The sequence below is a fragment of the Geotrypetes seraphini genome, chromosome 4 (assembly GCF_902459505.1).
Source record: "Geotrypetes seraphini chromosome 4, aGeoSer1.1, whole genome shotgun sequence".
In the NCBI taxonomy this organism is placed as follows: Eukaryota; Metazoa; Chordata; class Amphibia; order Gymnophiona; family Dermophiidae; genus Geotrypetes; species Geotrypetes seraphini.
The window spans coordinates 135,748,700-135,768,605 of NC_047087.1; the positions used below are offsets into that span (position 1 = coordinate 135,748,700).

Consider the following 19,906-nt stretch of genomic DNA (forward strand, 5'->3'; position numbering starts at 1 on the left):
CCTGGAGAAGAGAAGACTTAGAGGGGATATGATAGAGACTTATAAGATCATGAAGAGCATAGAGAGAGTGGAGAGGGACAGATTCTTCAAACTCTCGAATAATAAAAGAACAAGAGGGCACTCGGAAAAGTTGATAGGAGACAGATTCAAAACAAATACTAGGAAGTTCTTTTTTACCCAACGTGTGGTGGACACCTGGAATGCGCTTCCAGAGGACGTGATTGGGCAGAGTACGGTACTGGGCTTCAAGAAAGGATTAGACAAATTCCTACTGGAAAAGAAGATAGAGGGGTATAGATAGAAGATTACTGCACAGGTCCTGGACCTGCTGGGCCACCGCGTGAGCGGACTGCTGGGCACGATGGACCTCGGGTCTGACCCAGCAGAGGCATTTCTTATGTTCTTATGACAGACTCCGGAAGAGCGTTCCAGTTTTCTACCACTTTCTGGGTGAAGAAGAACTTCCTAATGTTCCTACGGATTCTATCCCCTTTCAATTTTAGAGAGTGCCCTCTCGTTCTCCCTACCTTGGAGAGGGTGAACAACCTGTCCTTATCTACTAAGTCTATTCCCTTCAATACCTTGAATGTTTTGATCATGTCCCCTCTCAATCTCCTCTGTTCGAGGGAGAAAAGGCCCAGTTTCTCTAATCTTTCACTGTACGGCAACTCCTCCGGCCCCTTAACCATCTTAGTCACTCTTCTCTAGACCCTTTTGAGTAGTACCGTGTTCTTCTTCATGTACGGTGACCAATGCTGGATGCAGTACTCCAGGTGAGGGCGCACCATGGCCCGGTACAGCGGCATGATAACCTTCTCCAATCTGTTCGTGATCCCCTTCTTTATCATTCTTAGCATTTTGTTTGCCCTTTTCACTGCCACCACAGTTTGCATGGACGGCTTCATTGACTTGTCGATCATAACTCCCAAGTCTCTTTCTTGGGAGGTTTCTCCAAGTACTGCCCCAGACATCCTGTATTCGTGCATGAGAATTTTGTTACCTACATGCATCACTTTACACTTATCCACGTTGAACCTCATCTGCCATGTTGATGCCCATTCCTTGAGCCTGATTATGTCACGCTGGTTAGCAGCAGGGCAGTTCAGAAAGCTTACTCTTGCTCGCTGCACCTCCACAAACGATCGGCAGAGGACCCGCTGCACTTTTACCAGATGGTCAGAGGTAAGAAGATAGGGCAGGGAGGGGGACAGATGGAAGAGCCTGGGAGGGAGAGTGCAGAGCCTGACAGGGGAGGATGGAGGATGCTGGGTCCAGAGCCCGACAGGGGAGGAGAGGATGGAAGGGTTCTGGGTGCAGAGCCTGAGAAGGGAAGAGAGGATGGAAGGGTGCTGAACGCAGAGCCTGACAGGGGAGGGGAGGAAGGAAGGTGGCCAGGTGCTGAGCCTGACGGGGCAGGACATTTGAATATTAAGCTGCCCGACTTGTATTCGAGTCAACCATTTTTCCTCCGGGGGACCTCGACTTATATTCATAGAAACATAGAAACATAGAAAAAGCGGCAGAAAAGGGCTATTGCCCACCAAGTCTGCCCATTCCAAGTATCCCCCCCCTGAGTTTACTCCCTTAAAGATCCCACGTGGGTATCCCATTTTTTCTTAAAATCTGTTACGCTACTGGCCTTTATCACCTGGGGTGGGAGTCTGTTCCAATGGTCCACCACTCTCTCGGTGAAGAAGTACTTCCTGGGATCGCCATGAAACTTCCCTCCCCTGATTTTCAGCTGATGCCCTCTGGTGGTTGAGGGTCCCATGAGCCAGAAGATATCATCTTCTGACTCGATGCGTCCCGTGATGTACTTATATGTTTCAATCATATCTCCCCGTTCTCTTCTTTCCTCAAGTGAGTACAGCCGCAACTTCTTTAGTCTTTCTTCATACGTGAGATCCTTGAGCCCCATGACCATCCTGGTGGCCGTTCGCTGAACCGACTCGATCCTCAGCACGTCCTTTCGGTAGTGTGGGCTCCAAAACTGCACACAGTACTCTAAATGAGGCCTCACCATGGCTCTGTACAACGGCATCATAACCTCAGGTCTCCTGCTGACGAAACCTCTACGGATACACCCCATCATTTGTCTTGCCCTGGAGGAAGCCTTCTCCACCTGATTGGCAACCTTCATATCCTCGCTAATGATCACTCCTAGATCGCGTTCCGCCGTAGTTCTAACCAAGGTCTCACCATTTAGTACATAAGTTCTACGGGGGTTTCTCCTGCCCAAGTGCATTATCTTGCATTTTTTAGCATTGAAGCCTAGCTGCCAAGTTTTTGACCATTTTTCCAGCAGTAGTAGGTCGTGTGTCATATTATCAGGTAATGAGCATCTGCCTACTATGTTACAAAGTTTGGCATCGTCGGCGAACAGTGATACCCTTCCTCTAAGTCCTTTCGTCATATCTCTTATGAATAAATTGAATAGGATCGGACCCAGGACCGATCCCTGCGGCACTCCACTGATCACGTCCGATGCTTTGGATGGGGTACCGTTTACCACCACCCTCTGAAGTCTACCGCTCAGCCAATCCCCAACCCATGTAGTTAGAATGTCTCCTAATCCCATCGATTTCAGCTTGTTCAGTAATCTTCGATGAGGGACGCTATCAAATGCTTTACTGAAGTCCAAGTATACCACGTCCAGTGACTCTCCGGCGTCCAGTTGTCTGGTAACCCAGTCAAAAAAGCTAATCAGATTAGATTGGCAGGATCTACCCCGGGTGAACCCGTGTTGGTGTGGATCACGCAGTTTTTCTTCATCTAGGATTGTGTCAAGATTCTGTTTAATCAGTGTTTCCATGAGTTTACACACTATAGACGTGAGACTCACTGGTCTGTAGTTTGCTGTCTCTGTCCTGCAGCCCTTTTTGTGGAGTGGGATTACGTTGGCTGTTTTCCAGTCCAAGGGGACCCTTCCTGTGCTTAGGGAAAGATTGAAAAGAACAGATAATGGTTCTGCCAGGACTTCCCTTAACTCCCTGAGCATTCTGGGGTGTAGGTTATCCGGTCCCATGGCTTTGTTTACTTTGAGTCTTGAAAGTTCGCCGTAGACACTACTGGGCGTAAATTCGAAATCCTGAAACGGGTCTTTCCGGTTATCTCCCGTCTGCAGCTGTGGACCAGCTCCCGGCTCTTCGCGGGTGAACACTGAACAGAAGTATTGGTTTAGTAATTCTGCCTTCACAGAGTCTGATTCTGCAAAGTTACCGTCCGATTGCTTCAGGCGAACTATCCCATCTTTGTTTCTTTTTCTGTCGCTAATATAGCTGAAGAAAGATTTATCCCCTTTCTTAATTTTCCGTGCTAGCTCTTCCTCCATTCGGAGTTTGGCCTCTCTGACTGCTGTTTTGACAGCTTTAGATCTGTCTAGATAGTCCTCTTTTGCCCCCTCTCTGCCTAAATGTTTGTAGTCGATAAAAGCGTCTCTTTTCTGTTTAACTAGGTCTGAAATTTCTTTACTGAACCATTGGGGTCTTTTGTTTTTCCTGCGTTTACTTACAGTCTTTATGTATTGGTCTGTTGCTTCGTGTAGTATGGACTTCAGAGTCAACCACATATCCTCCACATTATCAGTTTTTGCTTGTTTATGTAGCTCCTCATGGACGAACTCTCCCATGCGGTTGAAGTCTGTGCCTCTAAAGTTGAGAACCCTTGTTGCTGTGTTTGTTTTCGGGAATCCTTTCTTGAGGTTGAGCCAAACCATATTATGGTCGCTGGAGGCCAGTGTTTCTCCTACTGAGACTTCCGTGACGCTATCTCCGTTGGTGAGAACCAGGTCTAGTAACGCCTTGTCCCTGGTGGGTTCCAATACCAATTGCTTGAGACGTGCGCCCTTTATGGAGTTTAATATTCTTCTGGTGCTACCCGTAGTCGCGGAGAGTGTGTCCCAATCTGCATCTGGCATGTTGAAGTCTCCTAGCATTACAGAGTCCCCGCGCAGTGTGATATTCTCTATGTCCTCGATTAATTCCATGTCTTTGTCCTCTTGTTGCCTGGGAAGTCTATATATCACACCAAGGTATAGGCATCTTTCATTTCCTCTGGCCAGGTTCACCCAGAGGGATTCCCCAGTGTATCTAACATCTGTGATTCTAGTGGTTTTGATGCTTTCCTTAGTGTATAGCGCTACTCCTCCTCCCAATTTACCCACTCGGTCGCAGCGAAGTAGGTTGTACCCTGGTATAACCATATCCCACCCATGCGATTCCGTGAACCAGGTTTCAGATATCGCTATCACGTCAAGATCGGCATTTGTTATTTCAGTCTCTAATTCTAGAATCTTATTGCCCAAGCTGTGCGCATTAACATACATGGCCCTCCATTTCTGTGAAGAGTTTACTTTATTCGGATCGACTTACATTCGAGTATATACAGTAATCCCCCCATTGCCCCAGGTACGTTAGATAGATTGTGAGCCCGTCGGGACAGAGAGGGAAAACTGCTTGAGTACCTGAATAAATGCATGTAAACCGTTCTGAGCTCCCGTGGGAGAACAGTATATAAAATTTGAATAAATAATGATGGAAGTGTTGCAATGTGAGGGTAAAATTGGTCTATTTGGACCAGGACCAAATTTAATATTGCCAGCTAAAATTGAGGGGAATGATGGGAGTCCTCATAATAGTACAAATGTGGAAACTCCATTCAAGTTTCAAGTTTATTAAAATTTGATGGTTCGCCTATTAAATCTAAGCGAATTACATAATAAAAGAATTATAGCATAGAGCAATAAAACAAGTTATTTTACATTAACAATTTTCAAAAGGGTACGACAAGTTGACAATACAGACGAACTAAGAAACATTAGGAGAGAACATTAGGGAATAAAAGTTACAAATTATTGTTTCCTCGAGGGAAGAAAAGGGTATGAAATGGGTAGGGCCAAATGATTAGGTTGGGGAAGATGTGTAAGGAAATATTAATTGTTTAACTGTACGCGAAAAGTTGTTATAAAGGTTAAATGAAGCTTTGAAGAGATATGTTTTTAGATTAGTCTTAAATAAGTTAAGATCTTTGATGTTTCTGATATATAGGGGAAGGGTATTCCAGATAAGAGGAGCCATAACTGAGAAGATGTCATGTCGTCTAGTTCCTATTATTTTCAATGAGGGGACCATTAATAGACCTTGAGTATTGGACCGAAGTGAACGTTTTGAAGTATGAGGAATTAGGAGCCGATCTATAAACTGTGGCTCATTAGTATATAGTGTGAGATGTCCTGGATGAGTGCTGTGTGTATTTGGATTTTCAAAAGGGATTTGACAAAGTACCTTATGAAAGACTTCTGAGGAAATTAAAAAGTCTTGGGATAGAAGGTAACATCCTATTATGGATTAAGAACTAGTTGAAAGACAGTAAACAGAGAGTAGATTTAAATGATCAATATTCTTAGTGGAGAAAGTTAAATAGTGGGATTCTCCATGGGTCTGTGCTGGGACCACTGCTTTTTAACATATTATCAATGATCTAGAGATGGCTCATCAGTCCCACCCTAGACTCAGGAGACTGCTTTAATATGTCACCTACTACCCTCAGGTCTTGGGATGGGGGGATGGAAGGGAGATGGTTGGAGGTTGGGATTTGTTTAATGCACTTTTGTAAGATCATAGCAATGTTTTTCTGTCTGTTTTACTAGCACGATTTTGAAACTTTAATAAAAATTATTGGAAAATAATATGTCACCTACAGTCAGGACTCCTATACCCTTTGCACCAGAAGGGAAGATGAGGGTCTTACCTTGATCTTCTTTCTGTTTTAAGAGTATAGGAGTCATTGGCTTCCTATTTGCCAGCGTATACAGTTTAAAGTTTTACTACTTATCTTTAAAAACTTGATTTTCAAAGAACCTCAGTGCATTTCTAAAATGCTAATTCCCTATAGTTCCGCACGCGCACTCAGGTCATCTTCCCAAAACTTATTAGTTATTCCATCTTTAAAAATTATAGGCACCCGTAGATTAGACATGTTTTCGGTCGTGGGCCCCCAATGGTGGAATTCATTGCCCCAATATATAAAAAATGAAAAAGACATTCCCTCTTTTAAGAAATCTTTGAAAACATTTCTTTTTAAAAAGATTTTTAATACATAAAAATTTTTTGTTTTTTAATAAAAAATTTTTTCGTTTCAAGAATTTTACTACCTCCTCAATGTTTTACCCTTAAATGTGTTTCTTATTATAAGATATGTAACTTTAACCTCCCTTTCCTCCCAATTGTTGTTTGTCTTGTCTAATATCTAATGTTTATATATTTATTGTATGTTTTTATCTTAATTAATTGTATTTTAATGTACATTGCTTTGTATAAAGATATAGCGATTTATCAAATATTTAATAAACCTTGAAACCTTGAATGACACCTCACCTCGCCCAGTCAGTCTGGAATTTACCCGAGTCCTTTCTTGGACAGATATGTGCGTCCAGAGCTGGAGATTTGTATCTGTCAGATTTAAAAAAAGGTGGTAAGTGAGACTCTACGAGCTCCATAAGTGTTGGTTGCACTTTGATTGTTCCACCAGGGTTTAAGTAACGTGTTAATTAACTTGGTTTCTTATAGAGTAGAACAGAAATGTATTGTCATGGAGGTTCCTCATATCCCTCCTTCTTATTGCTTATGTTATAGTGGTGATTGATTGCTTTGGTACAAACTGAAGGGGGGCACTACAGTCAATGGTGAAGGAGGCGGAGTTGAAGATTGTAAATTTCATCCTTCTGCAACACAATTCATGAGCAGGGGGATATTACCTACAGTCAGGACTCCTATACCGTTAGTACTAGAAATAAGATTATCGAGATAAGAACCTAATCTTCCCTGCTGTGCTCCTTTCCAGATTGTGTAGGCAGGAAACCATATACCAAAGTGAATTAACTGCTTACAAAACTCAGGAAGAAGCATAGCATTGGGGCTTGTGTAGCTACATTTCCTGTGAGTCTAACCATCTCTCTTCTTTGCATCCCTCAGAGTCCAGCAGCTCTCTCTTTCTTTCCTCCCTTCCCCCCCCATAGTCGATATCTTCCTTTTTAGCTCCTCCTCGTAGTCCCACATTTTACCTTCTTTTCCTGTCCTGTCTCCTCCCTTCACAAGTCCAGAATCTCTCCCTCTGCACCACCATCTCACACCTCTTCCTCAGCCTCTGCTGTCCTCAATCCAGCATCTCTTCCTTCATCCTCCCTTGGCCCCCTCCTCTCACTTTCACCTCTTTTAAATCTTCTCAACTTGCCAGCAACAATAGTGGCAGCTGTATACATCCTTTTCTCTATATATTTAGTTTTTTAAATCTCTTCTCATATGTCTTTTGGTTCAAACTTCATATCCTTTTTGTTACTTTTCCTTGAACCGCTTTGTCTTTTTACATTGTTAGTGGGATACAGCCTCCAAAACTGAACACAGTACTTCAAGTGGAGCCTCACCAATGACTTGAGGTATCAACACTTTTTTTTTTTTTCTTCTGCTGGTTATAACTCTTTCTATTCTACCTAGCATCCTTCTGGCTATATTTTACTGCCTTGAGACCCTTGGACACTATCATTTGGAAATCCCTCTTCTGGGTTGTGCTTATCAGTCTCTTACCTCCAATCTGGTACATCTCCTTTGGATTTCTGCATCCCAAGTGCATAACTTTGCACTTCACATTAAATTTTAAGCTACCAGTCATTAGAACATTCTTCTAATCTTTGTAGATCTCTTCTCATGTTTTCTACTCCCTTTAGGACAGTGGTCTCAAACTCAAACCCTTTGCGGGGCCACATTTTGGATTTGTAGGTACTTGGAGGGCTGCAGAAAAAATAGTTAATGTCTTTTTAAAGAAATGACAATTTTGCATGAGGTAAAACTCTTTATAGTTTATAAAACTTTCCTTTAACAGTTAAAAGGAAAGATATATAAACTATAAAGAGTTTTACCTCATGCAAAATTGTCATTTCTTTAATAAGACATTAACTATTTTTTCTGCGGCCCTCCAAGTACTCTATTTTTTCTGCAGCCCTCACATTTAAAGTTTAATATCTTTTCTTTCTCAAAACTGGCACATTTCAATCACTATATTGAAAATAAAATCATTTTCCCTATCTTTGTTGTCTGGTGACTTTATTTTTCTGTGCTTTCAACTATGTTTCCAGGGTCTTCTTGTCCTTTGACTGTTTTTCTCTCCGTCTTCACTTTCTGCCTTGCATCCATCTTTGGCATTAACTTAATGTTCAATTTTTCTGCTTTCTTTTCAAAATCTACGTTTTCATGTCTTACCTTTCCTTCCTATCTCTTTTTTCTTCCGTCCTATTTCCATGGTCTGGCATCTCTTTCCTTCCTTTCTCTCCCTCCCTCCTTCCTTCATTTCCCCTGGTCTGGCATCTGTCTCCTTCCCTTCCCCCATGTCCTGGCATCTCTCCCTCCGCCTCCATGGTCTGATATCTCCTTTCCTTCCCTCCCTCCCATGAACTTGGCTTCTTCTCTTGTTCCTCTCCTCTCCCTTCTCCTTCCTTCTCTCTCTTTCCCCAGTTGGGTGCAGCAGCAGCAACAGAAGCAGCATTTCCCTTCCCCCTTTCCTGTGCAGGAGAGGGATTTCTCTTCCCCTTCCCCTCCCTCTCCCTTTCCCTGTACAGCAGCAGCAGCATTTCCCTAGGGTCCCCCTTTCCTATGTAGTAGAAGCATTTCTCTTTCCCCTCCCCTTCCGTTCTCTTCCTTGTGGAGAAGCAGCGTGTCTGGCCGTCTCGTTCCGTTCAAAGCCGCAGGTGGCGGCTCCTTGCGAGATCCGTGCCTGCGTCTGAAGCCTCTCTGATGTTGTGACGTCAGAGAGGCTTCCGATGCAGGAGTGGATAGCGCGAGGAGCCGCCAACCCGCGGCTTTGAACGGAACGAGCCGGCCAGACACGCTGCTGCTCCAAAAGGAAGGAAAAGGGGAAGAGAAATGCTGTTGATCGCGTCCAGACCGCGGGCCGCAAATAACACCTGGAGAGCCGCATGCGGCCCTTGGGCCGCGTGTTTGAGACCGCTGCTCTAGGATATCCACTCTAATTGTAATCTTCATGTCATCTGCATAAAACAAACTTTCCTTGTAACCTTTTGGCAATGTTTCTCATAAATATATTAAATAGAATTGGTCCCAACACCAATCCCTGAGGCACTCCACTACTCGCTTTCCTTTCCTCTGAACAGGTTCCATTTACCACCATTCTCTGGCATCTGTCAGTCAATCAATTTCCAATTAAATTTAACACTTTAACTCATAACTTCATAGTGTTTAGCTTATTCATGAGCTTCCTGTGATTTAACTGTATCAAGGACTTTGCAGAAATTCAAGTAAATTACATCAAGTGCAAATCCTATAACCAGTTTTCTGGTCACCCAACCAAAGAAATCAGATTCATTTGGTAGGATTTTTCTTTGGTAAAACCATGCTGCCTGTTAGATTCAAGGAAGTTCACTATCCTATAACTTCAGCAGAGTTTCCGTTAGTTTTTCAACCATCAAAGTGAGGCTTACTGGCCTGTAGTTTTGCACTTCTTTCCTGTCCCCACTTCAGCTCATCTCTAATCCCATGATACTTCTCCTGTCTGCAATGATCTATTAAATAAATCCTTAAGAGGTCCCACCAGGATTTCTCAGAGTTTCCTCAATATGGAGACATGCAAAGTTATGCACTTTGGGAAGAATAAGCCAAATCATAGTTACCAGATACCAGAGTCCACCTTAGGAGTCGACATCCACGAAAACGTTCTAGGTGTCATTGTAGAGAATACGCTGAAATCTTCGGCCAGTGAAGGGCTGCCCAGTTCAGATCCTTGAGATCTACTGGAAGGCCAGGTTTTCAGGATATCCACAATGAACATGCACGAAAGTGCTTTGCATACCAAGAAGGCAGTGCAGGCAAATCTCTCTCATGCTTATTCATTGTGGATAGCCTGAAAGCCTGGCCTGCCAGTAGATCTCGAGGACCAGAATTGGGCAGCCCTGGACCAGTGTGTGGCAGCAGCCAAAAAAGCAAATGGGATGCAAGGAAATATTAGGAAAGGGAGAGTAAATAAAACTGAGAATATTACGCCTCTATATCAGTGGCGTACCAAGGGGGGGGGCAGTCTGCCCTGGGTGCACGCTCCAAGGGGGTGCACAGCCGGCCGGATCCGGAACCTCCCGCGCTGCTTCAAACGGCATTTCAGCGCGGCTGCCGTACTTAGAGCAGAGTCGGCAGCTGCGCTGAAGTGAAGATGGTACCGCGATGACTGGGAAGAGGTAATTAACGTCGGGTGGGGGGGACCGGCAGCCGCAGTCATCGCGGGATCTTGCCGCAACTAACTGCGTCTGCCTGCCCAGCCCCCTCTGACGTCACTTACCTCTTCCATCCGAACAGAAGCAGTCATCGCGGGACCTTTGGGATGCAGAAAGAAAGGAGGTCAGAGTGGTATGGAATCATGCTGAAGGGTGACAGAGGGGTCAGGGTGGTAGGGAATCATGCTGAAGGGTGACAAAGGGGGGTCAGGGTGGTAGGGAATCATGCTGAAGGGTGACAAAGGGGGGTCAGGGTGGTATGGAATCATGCTGAAGGGTAACAAAGGGGGGTCAGGGTGGTAGGGAATCATGCTGAAGGGTGACAAAGGGGGGTCAGGGTGTTAGGGAATAATGCTGAAGGGTGACAAAGAGGGTTCAGGGTGGTATGGAATTATGCTGAAAGGTGACAAAGGGGGGTCAGGGTGGTATGGAATCATGGTGAAGGGTGAGAAAGGGGGTCAAGGTGGTATGGATGCGTGGTGGAGGGAGAGAAAGGGGCAGATGCTGATGGAATTGCAGGGAAAGAGACATAAGGGGGAACGATACTGCATTGAATTGGGTTGTAGGGAGTGAAAGGGGGCAGATGCTGATGGAAGTGGGGGGAAAGAGAGAGAAGGGGCAGATGATGGAAGTGGGGAAAAGGGGCAGATGATGGAAGTGAGGAAAGAGAAGAGGGCAGATGATGGAAGGAGGGGGGAAAGAGAGAAGGGGCAGATGATGGAAGTGGAGAGAAGGAGAGAGAAGAGGGCAGATGATGGAAGTGGGGGGAAAGAGAGAGAAGGGGCAGATGATGGAAGTGGGGAGAGAGAAGAGGGCAGATGATGGAAGGAGGGGATAAATAAAAGGAGGGCATGATGGGGGAAAAGGATGGAGTTAGGGAAATACTGGAGGGGCTGAGGGAAAGAGGTGGCGAGCTGTAGGTAGACAGTAAAAAAGGAAATTGATGAGAGGGTAGTAAGAACGTAATCTAGATGGATGCAGAAAATAAATTGAAAAGGAAAATGAGGGAAGAAAGGGACTGCAGAAGAGAGGTGTGGGAGAGGGAAGGAGAGGAGAGAGATGCCAGACCAATTGGGATGAAAGGAGATATGGAAGGGGGAGGCATACAGTTTCTGGAAGGGGCATCAAAGGAAAGAAGATGCCATATAGGGGCAGAGAGATGGCAGACAGTGGATAGAAGGACGAGAGTAACAAGAAGATGAGGAAAGCAGAAACCAGAGAAAACAAATGTAGAAAAAAAATTTCTGTTTATTTATTGTTTTAGGAGACATGTGTCACTGTTTCTGTGGTGTTGCATTGTATGCAGAGTCCAGCTTCTTTCTGGTTCAATTTAACCTTTGTCTATGTATTTCTATTTTATCCCCCCTTTTACAAAACTGTGGAGCGTTTTTTAGCACCAGACGTGGTGGTAGCAGCTCTGATGCCCAGAATTCTATGAGCATCAGAGCTGTTACTACTGTGGCTAAAATCCATACTACAGTTTTGTAAAAGGGGGAGGGGTTAGGTTATGATGACATATTCCATACTAGGCAAAGGTGTGTTCTGTGTGTTCGAAAGACATGGTTTTCTGTTAGGATTGACGGTGTAGGATTGATCAGTACTAGTCTGGCTTGTTTAGTTTTACAATGGGTGTATTGATGTTGTACTGCTCACTGCATATGTAAGATGCTGCCTTTTCCTAGGTACTCATGTGTGACGTGTAGATTGTTACTAAAAATCATGTTTTTCGTACAGATGGGGGGGTGCCAAAAAATGATGGGCCCCGGGTGTCACATATGCTAGGTACGCCACTGCTCTAAGTTGCTCCATGGTATGACCTCACCTTGAATATTACATTCAGTTTTGATCACTGTATCTTAAAAAAGATATAGCAGAATTAGAAAATGTTAAAAAAAAAAATCGACTAAAATTATAAACAGGATGGAACTCCTCTCGTATGAGGAAAGGCTAAAGAGGTTAGGACTCTTCAGCTTGGAAAAGAGACAGATTGGTGGGTGAGAAAATTCTACAAAATTCTGAGTGGTGTAGAATGGTAAAAGTGAATCAACTTTTCATTCTCAAAAATTACAAAGACTAGGGGCATGGTAGAAAGGAGACTAAATTTTCTCCGGAGACAGGCAGGGGATATACATCCCCACTTGTTGGTGAAGTCTTTTGAGCTTACTGAGCATGTGCAGGATTACTGTGCTCCTCGAGCCTTCTCCCCTGCTCCTGTCAGTTTTTTTTCTGACCCGCTCCTGTACAGTTGCAGCTCTCCCCTGTTCTCAGAGAAAACAATTCAATTTATATTAATTAAAAGTAATTTTTGTCAGAAAGCTTAAGCTTTCTAGTCCTAGGGGCAGTACAAAAAAATCAAATAAACAAAGAAGAAGCATAGATAGTTAACTAATTACAACAGTTTATTTTCTTATCGGCAGTGATAGAATACCTAATTTTTCACAATAACTCTGCTAACCGCAAGTATGTTTTCCTTTTAACAACCGGGGGGGAAAAAACAACTATTTTTCTCTTCAGAGAAAACGCAGGTTTGTGTTTTCTCTTCAACTTCACTTGCCAGCTGGTTGTTTTTACATTGCAGCCACTAGGACCGCAAAGACTACTTCAATAGAGAATGTCTTCAACGTCGACATTGCTGTTATCCGGCAAGAAACACATGCCAGCAAACAAGCAGCTGACTGTCATAGCTCCCTCTCCTCAGGGCCTTGCCTTGGTTCCAGCAGGGGAGGGAAGCGTACACCCACCAATGCTGACAGAAAAAACAGTTTCAGCTTGAGCGGCACTGCAGAAGCAAAAGGAGAAGAAAAATCATATCCCAGCGGTACAGAGGCTAAACACCCCCTCTCCACCGTCGGCAGCAGCATTAATGCGTCCCGCCGAAAAGGCAGCAGGGACCAGTATTCCACCAGCGACTCCTTCTCAGAAGATTTCCAAGGGCCCGAAAGTGGCCTTACGTTCCCCTCCCTGGCTTCCTCTCGCTGACCTGCCGGCAGCGTTTGGATGCAAGCAGGTAAAAACAGTCTCAAAAACCAAGAGGATTTCTCCTCCAATGGAGGTGAAAATCCCGCAGGTCCCTTCAAAGAGGTTAACTCTGTCTCCTTCAGTGCCAGGCTCTCCTTCCCCTAGTTCTCAGTCTTTACACCCTGTGGCTAGTTTTTTCACCCTGTTCCAGAGGTTCGTGCAGGGCTTTTTCAGCAACCAGATCCTGTGCCTTCTGCCTATTTTGGAGCCTCAGCCAGGTCCACCAATGTCCTGCACTGCCCAGCGATGTTATGATAATCTGATATACTCCCCATCTGAACTTGATATAGCTCCACAACTGGATTGGAGCCCAGGAACCCCTGTCTGCTCATCTCCTACCCAGGGGCCATCATCTCCCACAGAATGGCTAGAAAAGCAGGAGACTTCAGATATGGAGGAAGAATCTGACCTGCCTCTACCTCAGCAGGCTGTCACTGAGGAGCATTCCTATCCAAAGTTTTTAAAGAAGGTATCTTCTCTTCTGGATCTTAATCCGGAGGCAACTTCCTCAGGTAGCAAGGATTTCCAAACCATCCTTCAATCCTGTAAGGCTCCAGTAACGAAGCTTATTGCCTTGCCAGTGCATCAGATCCTCCAAAATCTGCAACTTCATAATTGGCAAAAAACATGGTCGGTCAGTTTCCACAGCATCCAGACGCCTACAAATTAAATATCCGGAGCATTAGGCAACTGGGCATGAATTTTTTTAGTGTTTGATATGCAAATTCTTTTACCCAAACAATTTCAAAATGTGTGGATAGATGTACATCTATTTTTGTTATACTGAATAATTGCAAACCCTCTGGTTTATGTATTTCAGGACACTGGCTAGAAGATGCTCCTCTCTCAAAATTACAAACTCGGAAGACAGAATTTTAGTTGCAGATAAGTCTGGAGATGTGTATTCCTTTTCCATAGTCGAAGTGCAAAAGAATGGAGAGCTGGAACTAGGTCACCTTTCCATGTTATTGGATGTGGTATGTATAAGTTTGTCTGTAAGTACATCTTCTAGTGCAGTGGTCTCAAACTCAAACCCTTTGCATGCCACATTTTGGATTTGTAGTTACATGGAGGGCCACCAAAAAAAATAGTTAATGTCTTATTAAAGAAATGACAATTTTGCATGAGGTAAAACTCTTTATAACTGTTAAAGGAAAGATTTTATAAAAGAAGCTTAGGGAAGAAACAGATTTGAGTCTGCAGCCAGCAGGTTAATCCCTTGGGGACCTGTTGGCCAGTCTGCAGAGATGCAGAGAATACTCTCTGAAACTCGGGGTTCATATTCCTAGTAGCTTAGCTTGCCTTCTGAATCGCAGGGGCTTCATTTGAGGGCTCAGCGGGGATCTTCAGGGTGCCAGCTGTGATTTTGCCTCCCTCCCTTCACATGTGCAGTTCCACAGGGGTTGTGGATCAGCCTGACTTCGAACTGACTAGCAGCCTGAAGATCTTTCTGTCGGAGGACTGGCTAATTGAGGCACAGATTCTTCTCCCAGATCCAGCTACTGTTTAGAGCTAAGGCAGGCTGCAGCACCTTCAGAATGCATGTCACACTGAGTAAGGCTATTACAGCCTATGGGCAAAATTGGCGGTGGGAAGGATTTCTGAAAAATCTATATTTGTAGGGTCCCTCACCTCTAAAATCCTGTATGTTTGAGGATTTTTTTTTGGCGCTAAAACACCGTCGCAGTAGCCATCTTGGATTTATTGATATATTTTTTTGATTTTTTTTTCTCAAAGCTCTCCAGATCCTTCAAATTGCCTCAAAACTGGCAGGGATGAAGTCTTCAGGCTCTTTTACCCCTAATTCATACCAGATTTGCACTGGATGAATGCTGGAAAAGCACCCTTGTGCCACATGCTTTGCAGCGCAAGAGCAAGCATTGGGCTTTGTTCTCTAGGACTGAGGATCCTATGGAAGGCCTGTTTACTAGAAGAAAATCACTAGCAGAGCCCTGGAACAGCGGTGTACCTAAGCCTAAGAGTGTAGAAGCCGCGAAGCCCAAAAGACATAAGGTGGAGTTACCTAAAGGGGACTTGGGGGCTGCCTGACAAAGTCTTTTCTCCTGAATTTGTTAATTTGATGTGAAGAGCTTATTTGGATAGCCAAGATCATCATCGGAGGTCTGGTAGCAAGCCAGGAATCACACAAGGGTCTTGGCTCCCAGGGCACCTTAGAGTCATTGGCAGAGGCTGACCAGGTTTCTGTGGACCTTTCTGACAGGGATTTGGAAGGTGAGGGGTCGCAGGGCAAGTCTTCCCTGGCCGTAAATAGGAGCACGTATGCAGGGGTAGTGTCACGTGATGCTCTGGGCCAGAGTGTACGTCCCTCACACCAGTTCCAGGGCATCTTGCATGTAATCATTTAAAAAGCATTCTTTCAGTGCTTACTTTGTGGATCTTTGTATATACTGTACTTCTTAACCTTCCCGCTCCCTGACTTTTCCACTTTGGTTGGGGAGTTAATTGGTTATGGCTCAAAAACAGCCAAGGAATATCTGAGATAAGACGAAAGGCTGAAGAGCCTACAGGACCGATCTTTACTCTACCTGAGGCTGTAGTACAGGAGCTTATGAAAAATCTTACCACTGTGATGGACGATAAGTTGTCTAAAATACATATGGCCATTGAAGATATCAAAGAAAGTTTTGAGCACCAAGCGGGTAGGATCCAGAGAGCGGAGGATTGCATTGCACAACTGGAGGACCGGGCCCATAATTTTGAGGACCACATATGCAGTCTGGAATCCTCCACTAAAAACATATTTGACTAGCTGGAAGACTCTGAGAATCAGAGCAGACGGAACAATGTCCGACTCATTGGCTTGCCCAGCTCTGTTAAGAATGGAGATCTACAGCCCATTCTGGAAGTATGGTTAACGGGCCTATTAATCATCGCTGTATCACTTGCCTCAATTATACTGAAGAGGGCACACAGGTTGGGCTCAGCTAGGGAGAATGACCAGAAACCCAGGCCTACTATTGCACGTTTTTTTAGCTTTGCAGATAAAGAGCATGTTTTCCAACATTATCGGAAGTCTTGGGGCATGAAATATGGGGAGCATAACATCTTATTATTTCAAGATTTCTCTGCAGGTGGAGGCCAAAAGGCAGGCTATGGCTCCCTTTTGTACTGAGTTGTATAATCACTGCATTAAATTTACACTGCATTTTCCAGCCAGGGCATGAATTCAACACGCAAACAAGGTTCTCTTTATTGAAAATGTGCACGAGATGGAACGCTTTGTTAAATCCTTGCCGCCTGCCTTTGATCACAAAAACAAGTTTCATGGTAATTGTCTCTGCTGATCGGATTTCTCCCCGGTCTCTTTCTCCCTCTCCTTGAGGGTTATGGACCTGCAGCGCTTGAACTGTAAAGTATTTGCTGTACATAATTTATGTTTTGTAGTGTGCTCGGAGAGGGAGGTAGTATTGCCTTTTAACAATATGTTTGGATGATTTCTTTCTCTCCGTGGTACACTGGCTTCCCTGGAGTGTGTGTGGGGGTGCTATGTGCTTTGGTCCTCGCCTTCTATTTGCACGGGGCATGGTCTCAGCTATGGGAACAATTTTTATTCTGGATTGCAGGATGCCCTCGTTTTTCTCACATTTGGGAGGGAAGGGATTGCTCTAGCTACCTCACTTAATGTTTGATATGCAGTGTTTGATCTGCTCTGTGCCCCGGAGCTGGACAATATTTTGTAGGGGTGTAGACTATACAGCCTAGTCTCAAGATGTGGGTTTTGGATGTTGGAACGGGGAGTGTGAAATGAGGGTTGGGGGAAGAAGTATGTGTGTGTTGGAAGGGGGGGAGTTGTTCCTATCTGACTCTTTTTTTCACCACTAATATTGACATGGCATATTTGTTTCTGGAACACTGGGGATACAGCAGTGGGCTATTGGGGGGGGAGTTTGGCTGGGAGGCTCCTTCTGTCTCCACTTTTGGAAACTTCTTATCTTGCTTAAACGCTATTTCAGTTTTTGATACTGGCTATTCTAAAAGTAGCAACATTAAACATTGATGGTATTCCCTCACCTATCATGCATGGACAGGGAGGAGCTGGGATTCTGCCCTTTCTACAACCACTCCAACAGGCCTAGAGATGGTGGAGGGGGTAGGAATCGAGATCTGAACGAGCATCACCTTATCTTCCCCTTAATCACAACCCAAGTTTTCCGCCAGGGTTACAAGGAGGAGTCTTCAGGGCTTGGGGCAATGCTCGCCATTTGACTTTTGCTATGCTACTATGCCTGGGAGGGTAGGCTGTTCCCCTCGTTTTGACAATTGCAGCGGCATTAGCATCTACCTGCACTCACATAGCAAAAGTCAAATGGTGAGCATTGCCCCAAGCCCTGAAGACTCCTCCTTGTAACCCTGGCGGAAAACTTCAAATTCATCATTATTACCATCAACTACTTTTCCTGCACAAGCATAAATGGATGAAGGCTTGCTTACTAAATATCTTCATACAATCCCCTGCACATCCAGTCGCATGTCGTTTTGGTACAAGATATGTATGGACTACCAGAGAGATCACCATTTGCAGCGCTTGGCAGATGAATAGGCGACTGATTTGGCCCTCCCTGTGATGACTGAATCTATGCAAGAAACACAATTTAAGATATTGCATCGCTTTTACTTAACCAGAGAAAAGGGGGCACGTATGGGCTTGTGGCCTTCAGATGCATGCTTGTGCTGTGAGTAGCAGAGGGGAACGCTTCTTCACACTTTCTTGAAATGTAGTAAGCTTATTCTTTTGGAATACATCAGTATATAGGCATAAAAACTTTCAGCAATTTATTTTGAGGTTAAGCAAATATCAACTTGTTCACACATAAATACCTCAAAGGGCAATTTCAGCTATCCTCTTTGAGACCTTGGTGGTGTTGCTACGTATAGTATAGTTCAAGTACAAGCAGACTATACACACCCAAATTGTCATCGGTCTCCTTTTGAATTTAAAGTGCTCAAAAGTGCTATTTTATATGTAAATAAATACTTTTTAAAGGTTTCCAGCATTAGGTACTTATCTTAGTTGGTATGCAGAACGCGGCTAAGGGGTACATTTTCCGACATAGATCTATGTTTCACCACAGGCTGTTTCAAGGAAATTCCCCCTAAGGATAATAAAATTTGCCAATAATAATTATTCATAGATAACTTATTTATAATATTTCATTCAAATTGAGCATATCAAATTAATGAATATACCTAAAGACTTTTACCTTTTTATTTGCTGGTGCAATGTGTCCCATGTTGCCAAGCTTAAAGCAGGAACATGGCTGTGGCGTTTTTCTTTTTATATCCCATTTAAACAAATGTGTTGGGGTCAGATTTAATAATAATAACTTTATTTTGTATACCGCCATACCCAGAGAGTTCTAGGCGGTTCACAGCAATTAAATTAAGATTACAGACATAGAGAAACATTGGAGTTACAGGTTATTGTGGTTGACAGGAGTATGCAAGAATATACAGTAGTATTTACAGGAAAGTGCGGTCATTGAGTTAAATTGGTTTGGTGGGTACAATAAGAGGGGAAGAATGTTCTCGTGAGTTGGTGGGAGTTAAAGAAGTGAGAGGGAGTTAGGGGTTCTGTTGAGTAGTGGCTCGTGGCCAGCAGGGGGTGCTGGTTATGGGACGGAAATGGGAATGGATGTTAGGACATGATAAGTGCAGTATTTTTTGTGGAGTTTTTTTCTACAAAAGGCCAGTTTTTCGTATGATTCTGGGTAATTCTAGTTAGGCAAACATCTGTGTTAGTTAAGGACCGCGCCCAAATAGAAGCGTACGAAAAACAGGTGAATAAAACATTTAAATATAATGTAGCTAAGGCCAGAAGAAAAAACACACTAAAGATTAATATAAGGGAAAGAATGGTGTTTTCTTGTGTACTTTGCTGTTGAGCCAAATCATGGTGGAAATCATGATTACATGATTACATGGAATCCAGTTTGGGTTCTCTGTTTGGACACCATCTTGTGCCAGTGAATAGTTTTCTATCTTCTTTGTCCTCTCTGAGTTTTCCCGCTCCCAGCCTCGTGGTGTTAATTAACACCAGCTGTGCTTGCTTTAGACTGGTAAAGAAGGATAACGTGTTCTAAACTAAGATATAAAATGCATTAAGTATGAATGTGTGCAAGGGGCCCCGAATGAACGAAGGAATGATTGATATATGAGAGATATATGAAAGAATGGTGTGTACTTAATTTCTAATATTTTATATATTTTAAACCTGAAGAAATACTAAGGAAAATCCTAAGGCAGCATCTGGAAGTAATTCGAGTCAGTCTTAAGAATAGGAAGGAGGGGGCATTGGAAGCCCACGCTTCAGGGAGAGGAGAGGGGGACTTACCCCCCCCTCCTCCTCTAGAGCAGTGTTTTTCAACCGCTGTTCCGCGAGATGTTGCCTGGTGTGCCGCAGGGCCGCCATCAGGGCACCAGTCCTGCATTCAGGGGCCCGGAGCTGACAGGGGGCCCGAGGCAGGGGCGCCAGTAGCTCGCCAAGGCAAAGTGAGTCGATCACCCAGGACTCACTTTGTCTTGGCGATCTAATCTATCGAGCCGATAAGTCTTCTTCTCCCCGACGTCAATTCTGCAGTCGGAGAGGAAGTTCGGGCC

At 44.2% G+C, this 19,906-nt stretch overlaps 2 protein-coding genes across 5 annotated transcripts in view; one reads left to right on the forward strand and one right to left on the reverse strand.

Annotated features, from left to right (window-relative positions):
• Positions 1-19,906, forward strand: part of WDR4 (WD repeat domain 4) — a 140,438-nt gene that overhangs the window by 38,729 nt on the left and 81,803 nt on the right. For both annotated transcript variants that reach the window (XM_033940459.1, XM_033940458.1), the window contains one exon: positions 14,109-14,265. In XM_033940459.1, coding sequence (XP_033796350.1) covers positions 14,109-14,265 — 157 coding nt within the window. The remainder of the gene's footprint in view (positions 1-14,108; positions 14,266-19,906) is intronic.
• The window catches only part of SLC37A1 (solute carrier family 37 member 1), a 368,358-nt gene that overhangs the window by 29,752 nt on the left and 318,700 nt on the right, over positions 1-19,906 (reverse strand). For all 3 annotated transcript variants that reach the window (XR_004539090.1, XR_004539091.1, XR_004539089.1), the window contains 2 exons: positions 17,741-18,402; positions 6,375-6,449 (listed from right to left, as the gene is read on the reverse strand). The gene's annotated coding sequence lies outside the window, so the exon portion shown is untranslated. The remainder of the gene's footprint in view (positions 1-6,374; positions 6,450-17,740; positions 18,403-19,906) is intronic.